We start from the raw sequence: 18,980 nt of genomic DNA on the forward strand, positions 1-18,980 counted from the left end.
ATCTTCTTTTGGATCATTTTTTTCTCATTGTAGTTTTTCCTCATTCCACTTTTTCCTCTATACTAGGTTGGAAGTCATACATTCTGTTTCTCTTCTTTTTGTGATTGTATTACAAATAAGAATATGCTTTCTTAAATTTCAATCTAATATTAATCATTACCTTTACTTTCACATTGGTTAATAGAAGGATCTTAAAACAGGTTGACTTCATTTACCTTTCTTTCTACTTAAATGCTATCTTTAGTTTTATGTATCATTAAACCTCACATCATCATTATTATTTTTTTATGGCTATATAGAATCAATTATTTAGATTTGCCCATGTGTTCACCACTTTATTTGCTCTTGATTCTTTCTCAAATTTGTGACTTCTATGAGATGTTTTTCTACTCTGAAATATATCCTTTAGAATTTTCTATTCTGTGGTGATGAACTCTCTGTTTCTTTGAAAAATGTCTTTATTTGACCTTCATTAGGATTCCTTTTTTAAGAAGTAGCATCTGAGTTTCCTCTGTTTTATTTCAGCCTGCTGAGGACATTGTTCCCATTGTCTTCTCATTTCCATTGCTACTTTTGAGAAGCCAGCTGTGGCAAACTGTTACTTCTTTGAAAATAACTTGTCTTTTTTTCTGTCGTTTCTTTGATTGTCTCCTTAAAATTGGCTTTCTGTGGTTTCAATTGTTGAGACTAATTTTGAATTTCTTTATGTTTATTCTGCTTGGTAGCTTTTTTGGACTTCTTAAATTTATGATTCAGCATCTTTCTTCAGTTCTATGAAATTCTCAGCTGTTATGTGTCCAAATATGTCCTCTTCTCCATTCTGTCTCTCCTCTTTCATATTCCAGTTAAACTTATGTTAGTCCTTTTTATTGTATCGTCTTTGTCTCTACTCTTCTGTGTATTCCATCTTTTTGTTAACCTGTGCTTCATGCTAGAACTTTTCTTTTGATCTATCTTTCAGTCTACTAATTCTCTCCTTAACTATACCTGATATTACATTACACCAACCTACTGAGTTCTTAATTTGGTTATTGGGTAAATTTTTTTCAGTTTTCTAAATTCTGTTGTTTCTGCTATTTCTTTTCAATAAAACATTTCTCTTTATATTTTCAAGTTTCCAGTCATGATTTTTAATCTTATTTTTTGGGCAAGGGTGCATAGAATGTGTGGTTGTTTTATAGTCTCTGATAATTTCAATACCTTAAGTCTTAATGTACCTTTTTCTGTTATCTGTTTTGTCAGTTCTCACTCATGATGTATTGCTTCTTTGTGTGCCTAGTTTGTGACTGTGTACTGGACTTTGTATTTGCAGTATTACTTGTATGTATAATAAGAGTCCTGGGGTTGTGGTTTCTTCCTTCACAGAAGATTCATTGATGGGTAATACCAAACCAGAATTATCTTTTTTTTTTTTTAATGCTTTGAGAGAATGGAGAAAACAGCCCCTCAATTTTTTGTAGGGCTTAATTCTCTCGTAGAAACTTGATTGAGAAAGACTGTTCTGGATACAAATCTCAGGTTGTTTTTTTTTTTTTACATTCTAACATAGTGATATTTTTTTTAAACATCTTTATTGGAGTATAATTGCTTTACAATGGTCTGTTAGCTTGTGCTTTATAACAAAGTGAATCAGCTATACATATATCCCCATATCTCCTCCCTCTTGAGCCTCCCTCCCACCCTCCCTATCCCACCCCTCTAGGTGGTCACAAAGTGCTGAGCTGATCTCCCTGTGCTATACGGCAGCTTCCCACTAGCTATCGGTTTTACATTTGGTAGTGTATATATGTTGGTTTTATATGCAACAAATTTCTACTAATTTATGATGTGCTTTTTCTATGTATCTATTTATTTATTAATTGAATGAACAAACACACATTCTCAATTTCAGTGTAAGCAAATATGATCATCTTTTTGTGGCTTATGGTTTACGCTTTTTATGTATTATTTAAGAAATTCTGTCCTACTCCCAAGATTATAAATATGTTCTTTTATATTTCCTTTTAACATTTAAGTTCTTTCTTTGTCTGGAATTTATTTTTTGTACAATAGTGCAAGGTAGGAGTCTACTTTTTTTCCCCTAGGGAAGTCGTTTATCTCACACCATTTATTGAATAATTCATCCTTCCACCACTGATTCATAGTGCCAGCTCTGTTATATGTCACAATTTCATATATAGGATTTTTTTGTGTGCTTCCTATAATTTCATTAGACTATTTGTCTATCCATATGCCAATATCAAGCTGTCTTAATTATTCTAACTATTTAGTAAATGTTGCTATGTGGTAGAGCAAATTTGTCCCCCATCCTGCCTGGTTCTTCCTCAAGAGTGCCTTGGCTATTTTCGGCCCTTTGCTTTTCCCCATTAAATTTAAAATTAGTTTGTCAACTTCCAGGAAAAACCTGGCTGGTATTTTGATTGGAATTGCATTGATCCTATAGAACAATTTGGGGGAAACCTGACATCTTTGCATTACTGAGTCTTTTTCATGTTTGTCCAACTTTCTTCAGACTGTGTCACTGTGTTATTGGCAGTTTATGTGGGGGTATAGGAAATGTTAGTGTGTACCTGTTTGTCGAATTCGGTATAATTTTAAAATTTTGTTTTAAAAAATAAGTCATTGAGAATTTAGTCAATATATTTTTGCATACCTGAAAGTTCTGCTGTAGAAAGTGCTTACTTTTAAAATAAAGAAGCATTTTCCTTATGAGAGAGACTGTGGATTTGGGGGTGGGAGTCAAAACTATTTGTGTCCAGGTCAGGTGCAGTATAGCATAGTGGTTAAGTGAGTTTATGTACGTGAATTTATTTACATGTGCGTGCATCCATTAAAGGCAGTAAACATAGTGGATACGAGCTTGGTTTCTGGAGCCACACGTTCTGCATTTGAATCCCAGTTCCACCATTTATTGCAAAATACTTTCACAAAATATTGATACTTAACTACTTCTTGTCTCAGTTTCCTTGTCTGTAGAATGGAGTAAGTAATAATATATCTTTAGATGGTTTCAAGGGAAACCGTCGTGCATGATAGAGGGGAGATTAGGGTAGTAGTTGAGGTCATGGCTTTCCTTTGTAATTCCTCTCAACATCCTATCCACTGCTTTCTTATTATAAGTTAGTATATTTATTAACCAAATATTAGAATGTAGTATAATGGTGAAGAGTATAAGCTTAGGCATCTGGTTAACCTGGACTACAATTGTGGCTTTACTTTTTCTTAGAATGTGGTTTAGGGCAAATTGCTTAATCTCTAGCCTTTAGTTTCCTTACCTGTAAACTAGAAATAACAGTAGTTAATACCATCTCATAAAACTGTTGAGAGTTAAATAAGAAAAAGCAATTAGAATAGTGTCTAGCACATTTCAAATTTTGTTATGTTTTGCCATCATCATTGTTTGCCATCATCATTATTATTATTGTCATCCTGCATTCTTGTCTGTAAAATTGAGATGATACAACCTGCTTAGTAATGTTGTTGGAGGACTAAATGAAATAATATATGCAAAGAGCTCAGTATGATGACTGGAAGAGAGTAAATATTCAATAAATGGTACTGTAAACAAGTTCTTAGTTTTTGTTTGTATTTCACATACTGTATACTAATACAAATCTAGGTTTGGGAATATTATCTTAAATTTATATGCTCTAGGTAAAAATACTTTTTACTTATATGTGGTCTAAGACTTTTTCATTTTGTCAGTGGCCCTTGATAGGAAATAGTGATTCTCTAAACCTGATAAACATTTTGTTATCACATAATACTCTTAAAATAGTCTTATATAGAGTCATTTTTTTTCCTTTATTTATATCGTGTCTGATAGTCTTTGGTAGATATCTTAGTTTTTAATAATAGGACCTTTTCGTTTTTCCCTTTATGTTTTCTGTTAACGTTTATAGTCTGCTGGAAGCCCTGTCATAGATTAAAGCAATCTTCTATTGCTAGGAAAGGTTCATTAAATGTCAGGACCTTAAGTTTAAGGTTCTATATGAGTTACACAAGTATTGTCTAAACCAAATGGTTCTTTTGAAATATTTGATTTTAAAGTAATTATTGTTGTATTGCTTTTAGAAGAAAACAACTGACAACTGAAAAAAAGAAATGGTCTTTGATCATTTTGTGTCTCATTCTACTGCTTTTTATTTTCAGAGTGGCAGACAACACACTACCTTTTCAGCAGAATCAAGTCGGAGTCTTTTGATCTGTCTGCTTTGGGTTCTCAAGAATGCAGATGAGACGGTTTTACAAAAGTGGTTTACAGATCTCTCAGTCCTGCAGCTAAACCGGCTATTAGATCTGCTTTATCTTTGTGTATCTTGCTTTGAGTACAAAGTAAGTGATCATTGTGCCATTGCAAAGATGAACAAGAGGGGAAACATAATGTGGAAAAGAAGAAGAAAATTTCTTCAATGTGTCTTCTTTTCTAATGTTTAAATTTTAGGGAAAGAAAGTGTTTGAAAGAATGAATAGTTTGACCTTTAAGAAATCAAAGGACATGAGAGCAAAGCTTGAGGAAGCTATTCTTGGAAGCATAGGTGCTAGGCAAGAAATGGTGCGCCGAAGCCGAGGACAGCTTGGTATGTACACAATATCTTCTCCTCTGGTGAGAATTTTTTTCAGTTTCCTTGAACACTATTACAGTGATCATTTTTGCAGGTCTTCAGTGACAATTCTACACTTTTAAGATAGTGTTTTAAATGTAACTGTGAATTAACTTGAATAGCCATTTCTTTGCACGTTAGAATTCCTATTTAAGTAGGGTGAGCATACTTACAGTTTGCTCTGGATAATCTCAGTTTGTTTCTCTTGCCCTTGTGTGATTATTAATAGCATCTCTTATTTTTAAAAATAGATTTTTTAAGAGCAGTTTTAGGTTCATAGCAAAATTGAGCTGAAGATACAGGTATTTCCCATATATCCTCTGTCCCCACACACATGCATGGCCTCCCTCGTTATCAACCTCCCCTACCAGAGTGGTACACTTGTTACAACTGATGAACCTACACTGACGCTCATTATCATACAGAGTCTATAGTTTACATTATGGTTCTCTTGGTCATCCATTCTATGTAGCATCACTTTTTACTCTTAAAAGTTTCCTAGTTTTGCAATGATTTAATATACCCTGTATATAAGGCAAAGATATTGCCCATTAAACTCAAATATCAGCAAGAAAAGACAATTTAGTAGCATTTGAAACCTGTTTCTAATCCCTGGTCTGCTACCCAATAGCCGTATAACTTTGGCCAAGTCACTTAATCTCCCCACTTTCCCTTTCCTCATCCACTTGTGATTGTTTTGAGATTTTAAAAGGTAGTGTTGATCTTATCATCTTTGTAGTGACCATGTGTGTGTAAACATTTCGCAAATTCTAAAGTAATATTGTTGCTGAGAGCTCCTTAAGGTCAGGGACATGGCTTAGTCATCTGTGTACATGACATTTGCTAACAGTTCGATATATATTTGTTGACTTAAAATGTGAATGTACATTTACATGAATATTTTTTAATTATTGTTTTTGATAGGCCATTTAACTTAATGATTTTTTTTAAGTAAACTTAAATATCTTTTATATGCTATGTGTGTTTGGAATTTAATAATGAATAAGACAAAGTCTTTGCCTTTGGAATTAATAGAGCACTGTTTTTTCACTTCAGTTATATACAGTTTACAATGTACCTATTGATTTTCTTTTAACTCTTTTAGTATGTACAACAACCCTCTATAAAGTATGGAAATTAACTTTCTAGGTCATTTAATTATTACCAAAGCCTAATGAATAATTATCCTCATCTTTAAGATAAAATAAAACTCGCAGAGGTAAATAACTTGCCTAAGATTATAAACTGATAGAACCAAGATCTTTTGACTGCCAATTTAGCATTCTTTATATTATACAGTAGCTCTTTCTGAGGCTTACTGTTGGAGAGTAGAGCTGTTACCGATATGTTTGTTACATTTTTAATCTTGTGGCCTTTGGACAGCTACCACTGTTTAGATGTAAGAAATGAAGTTCTATATGTGGAATCTTAAAAAAAAAAACCACCCCCACCCCCCAAACTCATAGATACGGAGAACAGATAGGTGTTTGCTAGAGGTGGTGGGTAGGGATGGACAAAATGGGTGTAGGGGATCAAAAGGTACAAACTCACCGTAATAAAATATGTAAGTACCAGGGATGTAACTTATAGCACCGTGACTCTAGTTAACAAATGTATACTTGAAAGTTGCAAAGTGAGTACATCTTAAAAGTTCTTTTTTTTAAAAAAAATATTTATTTATTTATCTTTGGCTGCATTGGGTCTTCGTTACTATGCGCGGCTTTCTCCATTTGCAGCGAGCAGGGGCTACTCTGCGTTGCGGTGGTTTCTCTTGTTGCAGAGCATGGGCTCTAGGCGCACGGGCTTCAGTAGTTGTGGCATGTGGGCTCAGTAGCTGCGGCTCGTGGGCTCTAGAGCACAGGCTTAGTGGTTGTGGCGCACAGGCTTAGTTGCTCCGCAGCATGTGGGATCTTCCCGGACCAGGGATCAAATTCGTGTCCCCTGCATTGGCAGGTGGATTCTTAACCACTGCACCACCAGGGAAGCCCAAAAGTTCTTATCATAAGAGAAAAATATTTGAAGCTATGTGTGGTGATGGTTGTCAACTAGACTTGTTGTGATGATCATTTTGTAGTATGTGCATATATCGCATCATTATGTTATTCACCAGAAACTAATACAATGTTATATATCAATTTTATCTCAATTTTAAAAAAAGTTCTTGTCTTTGAAAAATTAAACCTTTGCAATTCTTACATATTTGGGTACTTAATAAGCTAGGTCATCTAATGATAGACATTCTTAACTAAGGAGATGAGAGACAATTTCATGGAAAAAAAAGTTAATGATAAAAATGAAAAGAGTCCACACTTATTTTGTTAACTGTCTTAATATAGACATATCTTTTTGCTTTCTTTCACAAAATTTCTTAAAGACAGAGGTTTCAAAATCAAAGAGGTAAAGAGAGAAAGAAAGGGAACGGAAGGGAGAGAAAGCAGAAGGAATATCCAGACACGTCCTTTATTGTGTGTCAAATTATATTTGTTTCTCAGTATTTTTAAAATTTCTATTTGAACTCTGAATTTTTACTTTCATTTTTCTTTCCATTTTCCCAGCCAATTTAAAGTCTCATGGTTTTCAAAAAGGAGCATTAGTTTTCTAGTTGAAAGCTTGAAGTCATGACTTGATTCTATTTATATTTCTCCACAATTCTCAATGCCTTCTCCACTTCTGCTGGATTGGTATGAATCAGTTCTATTGCTGCTGCCCCTTAAGGAGCCCGTACCATTCATTTTGCCTTCCATCCTAGAAACTGCTTGGGAGAAAGCCCCTATCTTCCTCCTGTCCTGCCTTCTGTGGACCAAAAGAAATAATTACTTTATGAACCCTTTTTTAAAAAAAAATATTTATCTATCTATTTATTTATTTATGGTTGCGCTTGGTCTTCGTTGCTGCGCGTGGGCTTTCTCTAGTTGTGGTGAGCAGGGGCTACTCTCTAGTTGCAGCGAGTGGGGGCTACTCTTCATTGTGGTGCGCGGGCTTCTCATTGGGGATCTTCTCTTGTTGCAGAGTACGGGCTCTAGGTGCGTGGGCTTCAGTAGTTGTGACTCGCGGGCTCTAGAGCACAGGCTCAGTAGTTGTGGCGCACGGACTTAGTTGCTCCTTGGCATGTGGGATCTTCCCGGACCAGGGCTCGAACCCGTGTCCCCTGCATTGGTAGGCGGATTCTTAACCACTGTGCCACCAGTAAAGCCCCTCAATCCTTCTTAATTTATTTATTAAACAAAAAGTTATTGAGTTCTCAGGATGTGCCAGACCCTGTCAGTACCTGACATAAAGGGGTGAACAAAATGGACATAATCTCTGTTCTTAAGTAGCTTATATTCTTGTGGTCATAAGTGCTATGGAGAGAAAGAAAGTAAATTAAGAGGAAAGGAAGTGGTAGAGAGTTGAGGAAGGCCTTTCTGCAGAGGTGATGAATAATTGGCCAGTGAAAATTTGTGGGAAAAACAATCAGGTAAAAGGAACAACCACCATTGCACACATCCTAAATCAGTAGCATATGTAGTGAAACTACACGCACACACACACACAATAATCGTAGTGTAAACAAGAGTGGGAGGAAATAAGATCATATCATGCATGGTCTTATAAACCATGGTTAGGATTTTGGGAGTCAGTATTAGAAAGTTTGCTTATTTAAAAGCGTGTTCGGTTTTTTAATATTACATTTAGCAAATATATTTCTTCTGCAACTGTTGTGAAAATTTTTAATAAAAAGCATTGTCTGGTTTTTCCACTTGTACTGAGGATAAGGTGGCTGTGTATAAAATTAATAACATTATGTAGGATTTCTTATATGTTTGCAAATATACATGTATGTGGTCTGACTGAAATAACATTAAAAAAAGGTTTTGAAATTTGTTTGGCAGAGAGAAGCCCATCTGGAAGTGCCTTTGGGAGTCAAGAAAATCTGAGGTGGAGGAAGGATATGACTCACTGGCGTCAAAACACTGAGAAGCTTGACAAGTAATATAACCTTCTGTTTTATCTTACTGATGGGTTTGTTGAGTTTCAAATACAGAGGAAAATGATTACTTTTAGTGTTATTTTTTATATATTAGGCATTCAAATCTTAGAAGACAAAATAGTTATATTTTATTTTTAAATTTTAGATTAAAAATGATTTGAGGGAAGAAATTTTCATATGCTATAGTAAAACAAAAGGTTACATATTCACATGTCACTCTATTTCCCCCCAACAATCCCCTTTGGAAAATGCATTCGGCAACTATTTTTTAAATATATTTTGGGTGTCACACTGAACTAAATATTTCAAGGATTACAAAAAATTAGAAAACTAATCTTTGCCCTGTTAAAGCTTAAAATATAAAGAAAGACAAAACACTACAAGTCTTCTGTTTCTAGCATGGAGGCAAACTAGGTACAGTAACTGACCACTCTACCGCCAAAAACAATCCTAAAGGACTGCATCTTCAGCCTAAGGGGAACTGGAAGTAAACCTTTCTCACTGCCCAAGTAACCACAGGTAAAGTTGCTCGGCTTGACACTTGGCATTTCAGATGTCATGGGGCTAATATTCTTTTCCTGATAATTTGTAATTACAAGTTAGCCCTCAAGTACCTTGATTGGCCCCCACAGCTTTGAGCATATGGTGACCAACTCATTTGGGTTTGCCTAGTACTCCTCATTTTAGTAGTGAATGTCCCACGTCCCAGGGAACCTTCCAGTCCTGTCCTAAAGTGAACCTGGATGGTTGGCCACCCTATCTGAGAACCATCTTCAGCCCAAGCTTTAGAGGATTCTCACAGTTGAACTTCAAGAAATATTAGCTCTCAGACAGTAAAATCAGGAAGCAAGTCCCTGTGAGAGCCAGCAGAGAGAGAAGCAGCAGGGTCAGTACCATATAGATGAGTTTGGCATTGTCAGAAACTGCCTTAGTCTCTACAGGCTGCTATGACAAAATACCACATGCTGTGTCACTTTTAAACAACAGAAATTTATTCCTCACAGTTCTGGAGGCTGGGAAGTTTGAGATCATGGCGCCAGCAGATTTGGTGTCTGGTGAAGGCCCTCTTCTGGGTTACAGACTTCTTGTTGTGTCCCCTTATGGTTTAAGGGCAAGCAAACTCCCTGGGGCATCTTTTATAGAAGCACTAATCCCATTCTCGAGGGCTCTGCCCTGATTATCCAGTCACCTTCCAAAAACTGCACCTCCTAACACCATTACGTTGGGCATTAGGTTTTCAATGTATGAATTTGGCAGGGAATGCAGATACTGAATATAACTGTGTTAAAAATTCTTAAAGTTTGAATTTCTGCATTTCTGTCCTCTCTGTCCATGTTCATTTCTTTTATTATTTTTCCACATGTTGTGTTTTTTAGAAATCAAAAATCACCAAGATACTATGGTATTAGTATGTTGCTTTATTTCTGCATTTGTATAATGTGGTCTCTTTGCTTATTTTACTATGTTTTAAGGGAGCCCTTTTATTTTGGTGTTTTCGTGATTCTTTTTGTTTAACCATCTTGTTTTGTCATGTTTCTTCACAAAATCTTGCTGGAATTTTAAGTTTGAACATTATATATTTTGTTGTCCAATTTAATTCTAACTGTGTTGTATTTTCTCCTTAAATTTAATTTGTAAATGTAAATTCATGGACTGTTCTCTTTAGTGACAGTAATAAAGATTCAGACTTTAACATCTAAGAACTTGGAAAAGTTAGCATTTAATATATCCTTTTATTTTTGCTTTGATTTATGTGTTTTTTGTCTACTTGGATGTAATATATAGTTTCTGTATATGTATTGCAACTAAAACAAATGTCTTTACTCATAAATCATATATAGTTATTAAGTTTTTTATTTTCATTAAATAATACTTTCGTAAATATTAGTATTCAAGTAAACCACTTCATTACATCAAGTTGTTTTATTTCTAATGAGTGCCATCCAGAGTCTCACTGAAGAGTTAAATCATTTTCTGTATTAAAATTTTTGTATCAAAAGTTTGGGGAAATTAGACAAAACTTTATTTTTAAAAAGATCTTTTATCTTAAATAAATATGTTGAAAATCCTTGAAATAGTAGTATGACTACTAAACATTTTGAATGTTGCTTTACGTGAAAGCAGCTCTAAATACAAGCCCACATAGCACCACCTAGTGTCTACGTACCATTCAGAATAAAAGTTTTTTCCTGTGTTTGCTGCATCTCTGAAAACTAAATATTTATGCCTTTAGTGGCACTGTAGCACTGTAATGGGGTGAGAAAGTCTGTATTGGCATGGTTGAAAAAAATGTAGGTTAAAACAAAACATTTTAAAATATGCAAAATACTGTCTTTTTCCGTATTCTCTTGTAACTTTGCATTCAGGCAAATACTGAAAAATGGTTCCCCTGAAAAAGCAAAAGGGTTCCAAGGTTTTTTATTTCTGTGCATCTTTAAGTCTTTTCTGAATTGCAGATCTATTGGCTTTTCTAAAAGATAAATATAATTTCTTATAATATTTTGTATTAGGTCAAGAGCAGAGATTGAACATGAAGCACTGATTGATGGAAATCTGGCTACTGAAGCAAATCTAATCATTTTGGATACATTAGAGATTGTTGTCCAGGTAAGGACACAAATTAGAGGAATTTAAAGTAGTATAGATTTGATAAGTTAGGGTTGGGGGGAAAAAGTATTTATTGAACCATATAGTTACATTTAAATATCAGTAGATCCTAGAAGTTATGTCCTTGCTCCTCTTCTTTTCTCATTTAAAACCTATTCATTCTCCTCCACCTCTTTTTTTTATCCAAATCCGTCTTAGCTTCTTTTCCTTGACGTCTTCCTAGATCTTACATTATCTTTTTCCTATTAAAATTTTTATTTGTTACTTATACATATTCTATCTCTCTAACCAAATTGCAGTTAACATCTCTATTTTATTTATCTGTTTTTAAATTGCAGACAGTTTCTGTAACAGAATCCAAAGAGAGCATCCTTGGTGGGGTGCTGAAAGTGCTACTACATAGCATGGCCTGTAATCAAAGTGCAGTTTATCTACAACACTGTTTTGCTACCCAGAGAGCCCTGGTTTCAAAGGTGGGTTATTTTTATACCTGCTGTCCTGTCAGACTTTGCTTTCTTTATTAACATTGTCTAAGATCATTTGACACATACATTTGATCATATTTTAAATATACTTATAGTTAAAATTTTAGTAATAACCTAAGACTCATGATTCTTCTTTGCTTTTTGTCTACTACTTACCTTTTGGAATTTCTAAGAGTAGTTCTGATGTGGAGAAGGGCCTGAAATTACTAGCTTATGTTATTTTATTTTAGTTATTTTTTTAAATAAATTTATTTATTTATTTTTGGCTGCATTGGGTCTTCGTTGTTGCATGCGGGCTTTCTCTAGTATGGCGGGGGGGGGGGCTACTCTCCATTGCGGTGCATGGGCTTCTCATTCAGTGGCTTCTTTTGTTGTGGAGCATGGGCTCTAGGCACGTGGGCTTCAGTAGTTGTGGCGCACAGCCTCAGTAGTTGTGGTGTGCGGACTCAGTAGTTGTGGCACATGGGCTTAGTTGCTCCGCAGCATGTGGGATCTTCCTGGACCAGGGCTCAAACCCGTATCCCCGCATTGGCAGGCGGATTCTCAACCACTGCATCACCAGAGAAGCTCAAGAGCTTATTTTAAATATGGGGCTTTTTGTGTTTTCTCTTCATCTTATTTTGGCTGTCCCTTATTGACTTGATTTATCAAGAATTCAATGTATAAGTTGTTCAGTCTGTTGAAATTAGCTTATCCTATGGTAAATGGAAAGGAAGGTGCTTCTGCTGTTTGTTCAACTACTTCAAATATTTATTTCCTATGTTTGTTTTCCTCTGGAAATGTGTATGTGTATGCTTAATACCTGAAGGTAGCTATTTCATCTTAGTCATCTTATAAGATGGAATGCAGAGCTGTTGATGAAACTTAGCCAGTGAAAATAACTTATATACTATTTTGTGATAATAAAAACATTTCACAGAATTATTATGTTAGTTACTATAGTAGTAAGTGTTTAATGCACATTATCTAATCTAAGGTAGTCATACAGTCCCACATAGATAACATTATTAGGCCCATTTTAAGGATGAGAAAATATGTCCAAGGCCATATTGCTAGTGTAATCCATACTCGAACCCAGTCTATCTGGCTCTGTGGGACATGTTATTAACCATTAGTAAATATTGTCCCTTAACATTCTTTTTTTTTTTTTGTGGTATGTGGGCCTCTCACTGTTGTGGCCTCTCCCGTTGCGGAGCACAGGCTCCAGACGCGCAGGCTCAACAGCCATGGCTCACAGGCCCAGGCACTCCATGGCATGTTGGATCTTCCCGTACCGGGGCACAAACCCGTGTCCCCTGTTTCGGCAGGTGGACTCTCAATCACTGCGCCACCAGGGAAGCCCCCTTAACATTCTTTTAATTCCTGGGCTACACCAACAAATCTCCACGTCAGGCTATATTGACATATCTCTGGAACTTTTACTGCATAAATTCAGTGTTGGTGTTGTTTCTTTACAGTTCCCTGAACTCTTGTTTGAAGAGGAGACAGAGCAGTGTGCTGATTTATGCCTCCGGCTTCTCCGGCACTGTAGCAGTAGCATCGGTACAATACGGTCACATGCTAGTGCCTCCCTTTACCTACTTATGAGACAGAACTTTGAGATTGGGAATGTAAGTGTTTCATCTCAGGATTGTATCTTTGATTCATTAGGAAATATAACTTCTGTAGATAACTATTAAAAGGGTTCAGGGGGAGCATGGAATTTTTTTGGTATGTTTTGAGTCTAATATTTGTCTTTCTATTTCTCATTCTGTGGACATATTATAAAAGTCCAAATCTTCAGTTTTACTTCCTATACTAAAAATAATGTGTAGTAGTACAGATTTAGAATATAAATGTTGAGCTATTGTAAATTTTAATTATTATCATTAAGTGAAATGAAAGTCATAAGGAAAATTAAAAGTTAAATATCTTGGCTTGATATTTTATGATTATATGCCAGTCTTTGAAGAATTCCATGTTTTCATTTATGTTTTTTTATTTGATAATAGATTTGTGTTTTATTTTTCCTAACTTTATGAGTCAAATGTTTAGTTCATTCTTACTCATGTAAGTATTTAAGGTCTAGAGTATTCCATCGTGCACTGTTTTTGGTGTCTCATTGGTTCTGATATGTAGTATTCGCAGTATTCTTGGTTTGTAGATATTTGTAATTTCAGTTTATATTTTCTTTTTAACCCAAAGTTTTAAAGTTTTGATGATAATTTTTAGTTGTTTCTTTTTTTCTGGCCGTGCTGCAGCTTGCAGGATCTTAGTTCCCCAACGAGGGATTGAACCCGGGCCCTCAGCAGTGAAAGTGTGGAGTCCTAACCACTGGACCGCCAGAGAATTCCTAATAATTTTTAGTTTTATTGCAAAGTGGTCATACAATTAATATACTATGTCTCCTTTTTGGTAGTATGGATGTGTGTGTTTGTGTGTCCAATCATATAATGTTGTTATGAATGTTATGCAAGCATTTAAAAAGAAGGGGTACTGTTTATTTTCAGAATATTGAGTTAAACAGATATACCTTTTAATTACATTATTCTGTTTTTCTTTATTTTTGGTCCATTTGGTGGACTGAAGGAGATGATTTAAAGCCTATACACTGTCTCTTTCTCCTTTAGGTCTTTGTTGGTAAATTGATATTCATAACTATTTGGTATATTTATAACTACTATTCATAGCTATTATATCTTACTATGAATTATTCCCTTTAGAATTGAAAAAGACCCTGAATTGGTTTCATTTAAAATTTTTATATTTTTGGACTGAATTCTACTTTGTATGGTATTAAGATACCTCTGCTTTCTTTCTAATTTGAACGTTTCTTCGGTTACCTTTGCCTATCCTTTCGTTTTCACTTTTTTGAATTACTTTATTTTAAACATGCCTCTCATATACAACATAGAGTTGGGTTTTGCCTTGTAATCCAGTCTCTAAGTTGAATTAAACCTTTTCATACTTGTTATTCTATCAGATTCGTCTTAGAGTTGTGTTGTATTATTTTGTTATGCTTCCCCACCTCTCTCCTTAAAAAAATTTGTTGGTTGTTTTCATCTTGCACTTATGGTCTGTTCACCTTATTTTTTTCGTGTAGTCTTTATTATATTTAAGAAAGTTTGTATTGTTCTAATGATTACCTTTATAATTATATAATACCTTCAGCTCTCTATTTCTTTAATCATGCATTCTCAGTGGAGGAAGTATTGCCACCAAGCTAGTGAATATTGGTCCTTGGTGGGGGGTGAAAGAAAATCTTAGCTATCACAGTGGCTTTCCTTGAGTTCTTTTATTTCTGCCATTTTTTTTCCTTTCTAAAGTGAATGGCTTCATAAATTTTTTATAATTTAAGGTAAAATATTTTATCAGAATTTTCATCTGTTTCATGACCATATTTTCCTATTAAGTGTTTCTTACCTGATGTTTCACTGATCTTCTTTACCTTTTTGTTACTCTACATAGAATGAGATAGTTTATATTGGCCCAGGTATTTATAGGACATTCCTTCAGGAATGTGTCTGTCATGGGATTTTGCTGTTGTATACACATCTTACGTAACTTCCTAAAGTTTCTGGTCAATCTACTTCTAACCAGTCCCTCCAGATTTTTAGGTCATTTTGTTTCCAAGACAGATAGTTTTTAATCACTTCAAAGTGAGTTTCTTATTTAAAAGAAGTATTTTTCCGATTATTTCTTAAATCTGCACCCTAGGATTCCTCACTTTTTACTATCCCCTCCTTGCCTTCCATTGAATCTGCTTCCTATTTAGCTTGTCGTGGCAACCCTTATGCATTTTTCTAATATATGGATTATGTATGTCTCCTCATTTTGCTGAAATAGAGTTTATGGATTTTTTTCTGTTCATCTTTTATTTATTTATTTATTTATTTGCGGTACGCGGGCCTCTCACTGTTGCGGCCTCTCCCGTTGCGGAGCACAGGCTCCGGACGCGCAGGCTCAGCGGCCATGGCTCACGGGCCTAGCGGCTCTGCGGCAAGCAGAATCTTCCCGGACCGGGGCACGAACCCGTGTCCCCTGCATCGGCAGGCGGACTCTCAACCACTGCGCCACCAGGGAAGCCCCCCATCTTTTATTTTTATATGAAATCCAGGAGAAGTAGGAACTTGCTGTCTCTCACTATCCTATTTTCACTGGAAGCCAAGTCCTCTTTCCTAATTCAGAACAGAAGAATCTAGTTACTTTATGGATCTTGTTTAGTTTTTGAAATAAAGTCCCTAAATTTGACTACACTTGGAGTTTTCTTGATTCAGTCTTCTGTTATTTTAGAAAAGCTTTATATAATAGGATGAAAATAGGTGATTTATCATCTTAGTGTGAGGTAGTGCCTCTAAAAAGGAATAGGTAGTTTTTTAACTGGCAGTGATTTTATATAGTTTATAGAATCAAGAAATACTAGTAGAACTAAGTATTAAATTGTGTTCTAGGTACTGTGGTAGGCATTAGGCAAACATAGATAAAAGGACAGTCCTTATTTTCAAATAGCTTAACATCTACTAGGGTAGGAGATGAACAGGTAATGTTCAGCTAATAATTGTAATAGTAAGTACTTACTTCACATGGTTTTGTGAGGATTATATAAATTAAGTAAAACACTTATGTCAGTAACTGGCTCTGAGCAAATGCTCAATAAGTGTTTGCTATTAATATAATGAGAGGTAAGCACAGGGGACTGTGTAAGCACAGAGAAAAAGAGCTTATGCTCTCAAAAAAAAAAGACGTTGGAAAAAAAAAGAAGAGCTTATGCTCTCAAAGATCGGTTTTCAGAAAGAGGAGATGCTTGAACTAAAGACGAAGAATTACCCAGTCGGATGGGTAAGTAGGTGGGTAGAACTTTGTAGGTAAAGAAAATGGCACATAGATAATTAGAAAGGCATTGAGATGAGAGTAGAAAACAGGCAGAGAAGGAAACTTTTTTAGCACTTCTTAATTGTTATGGCTCAAAGGGAGAGTAATAAGAGATAAAATTGTAATTGAAATGTCTGTACTAAGCTGTCATAGGGCAGACACTGTTTCTCACTATACTCTCAGTTCCCACCATATAGTTTGACATATTTACTTGGTCAGATATTCGAATTTTATCTTCAAAGGTGTGAACAGCCATTGGAGTATTTTAAGAAGAAGACTGACATGTTCAGATTCACATTTTACAAAAATTTACCTGATGCTACTTACAGCATCAGGGAGAGAGAAAAAGGGGTGAGAAAAAGGCCGAAAGATTCATTAAGAAGTTATTACAGTAATGGTAAGGGCATAAACTAAAGAAATGGCATTGGGAATGGAGAAAGAACAGATTGGAACAGATTAGAGGACAGTGTGGATTGGATTTATGGTATGAATAATGAGAGGGAGAATGACAATGGAATGACTCCTAGATTTTTGGCCTGAGTGACTGATTACAAGAATAGTAGCACCATTTATTTAATCAATAGGAAAAGAAGGTGTTTTTTGTTTGTTTCTTTCTTTGTGCTTTTGGCTGTGTTGGGTCTTCGTTGATGCGCACGGGCTTTCTCTAGTCGCGGTGAACAGGGGCTACTCTTCATTGCAATGCACGGGCTTCTCACTGCGGTGGCTTCTCTTGTTGCGGAGCATGGGCTCTAGGTGCACAGGCTACAGTAGTTGCAGCACGCGGGCTCAGCAGTTGCGGCACATGGGCTCAGTAGTTGTGGCACACAGGCTTAGTTGCTCCCCGGCATGTGGGATCTTCCCGTATCAGGGATCGAACCCATGTCCCCTGCATTGGCAGGTGGATTCTTAACCACTGCGCCAGCAGGGAAGTACCAAGAAGGTATTTCAGAAGTGTTAAAACTGAGGTACCCATGCGACATTCATAAGGAACCATCTAGTAAAATATAACAGCTTGGAGCTCAAGAGAGAAATATGAACTGAAGACACAGACATGTATCTGTACTGGTCCAAGGCAGAAAAATGGATGAGGCTGTTTAGAGTATGAGAAGTGAAAAGGTTTCTTGACAGAATCTTTGGGAACACTGATATTTAAGAAGGGCAACTGAGGAATAAAGGAGACAGAAAAAGAGTGGATAAAGAATAGAAAAATCAGGATAAGGTGGTACCATTGAAGATAAGGCAGGCAATTTTCAAGGCAAAAGTAATCAATACATTTAAATATACAGAGATGTCAAGTAGAATATTGACAAAAAAGTATCTTGGATTTGGCGATTACTAGGTTGTCACTGATAAACTCTTAAGAGTAGTTTCACAGTTGGGAATGGTGCAACAGAAATGAATTTTCACTAGAAAAGGAAGAGTGTAAGCTCTTATAGGCATCACTCCAAAGATTCTACCTTTAAGTTTCTTTATACAGGATGTGAGTTATTTTTTCATAGCAGTGGACCTAATGAAAGGGGCTAGAATGCAAAGACCGCATCTAACACTTAAGAATTTTGTGATGCTCGTCAAGTTCTTTAACCCATCTGTAAAAATGGTATTATTATTAATAATATATACCTCATAGTAGATCAATGTAAAGTCTAGGCACAACTTCTAATTCAAGTCTAACACACAATTTTTATTTTTTACTCTGTTTTGTAGGCTATTATTACAGCAAGATTCTAAGCTTTATGTCCTTTTAAAAATAAGATTTCAGGGCTTCCCTGGTGGCGCAGTGGTTGAGAGTCCGCCTGCCAATGCAGGGGACACGGGTTCGTGCCCCGGTCCGGGAAGATCCCGCATGCCACAGAGCAGCTAGGTCCACGAGCCATGGCCGCTGAGCCTGCGCGTCCAGAACCTGTGCTCCGCAACGGGAGAGGCCACAACAGTGAGGGGCCCGCGTACCGCAAAAAAAAAAAATAATAATAAGATTTCAATATAAACATTTCATTACTTTTTCAAAAATATTTTGCATAGAATGGTATTTTTTTTACTAACCTTTTCCTTTTAGGAAGTAAAAAAATATATGCTTTTTCACTTTAAGCTTTCCTGTATTAAATGTTTACCTGGCAATTTCTCTGTTACAGAACTTTGCCAGGGTTAAAATGCAGGTAACCATGTCACTGTCTTCCTTGGTGGGCACATCTCAGAATTTTAATGAAGAATTCTTAAGACGTTCTCTAAAGACTATACTGACATATGCTGAAGAAGACTTGGAATTGAGGGAGACAACATTTCCTGATCAGGTCAGAAATGCTACTTCTTAGAGCATTAACTGAAATAGGAATTGTAAATAGGCATTTTCCAAATTGTTAGATCAAACTTTGGTTTTAACTGGAGGAACCTATATTTTTCTTTCATCCATGTGTGTCATAGATAGGGCTGAATCTCTTTGTTTTAATAAGCCACCCTCCCTTCTCA

The 18,980-nt window shown here is 35.8% G+C and overlaps 1 protein-coding gene across 8 annotated transcripts in view; it reads left to right on the top strand.

Annotated features, from left to right (window-relative positions):
* DOCK7 (dedicator of cytokinesis 7) overlaps positions 1 to 18,980 on the top strand; it is a 212,703-nt gene that overhangs the window by 164,479 nt on the left and 29,244 nt on the right. For 7 of the 8 annotated variants that reach the window (XR_012324513.1, XM_073788983.1, XM_073788985.1 and 4 more), the window contains 7 exons: positions 4,153 to 4,335; positions 4,445 to 4,580; positions 8,477 to 8,573; positions 11,085 to 11,181; positions 11,520 to 11,654; positions 13,124 to 13,276; positions 18,647 to 18,805. Coding sequence is in view for 6 of the 8 variants with exons in the window: in XM_073788983.1 (XP_073645084.1) it covers positions 4,153 to 4,335; positions 4,445 to 4,580; positions 8,477 to 8,573; positions 11,085 to 11,181; positions 11,520 to 11,654; positions 13,124 to 13,276; positions 18,647 to 18,805 (960 nt within the window). In the remaining 2 variants the exon portion in view is untranslated. Of the gene's footprint in view, positions 1 to 4,152; positions 4,336 to 4,444; positions 4,607 to 8,476; positions 8,574 to 11,084; positions 11,182 to 11,519; positions 11,655 to 13,123; positions 13,277 to 18,646; positions 18,806 to 18,980 lie in introns of those variants that run through there. The other variant, XR_002173088.3, reaches the window with a different exon arrangement.

The sequence above is a fragment of the Tursiops truncatus genome, chromosome 1 (genome assembly GCF_011762595.2).
Source record: "Tursiops truncatus isolate mTurTru1 chromosome 1, mTurTru1.mat.Y, whole genome shotgun sequence".
NCBI classification, from domain to species: Eukaryota; Metazoa; Chordata; class Mammalia; order Artiodactyla; family Delphinidae; genus Tursiops; species Tursiops truncatus.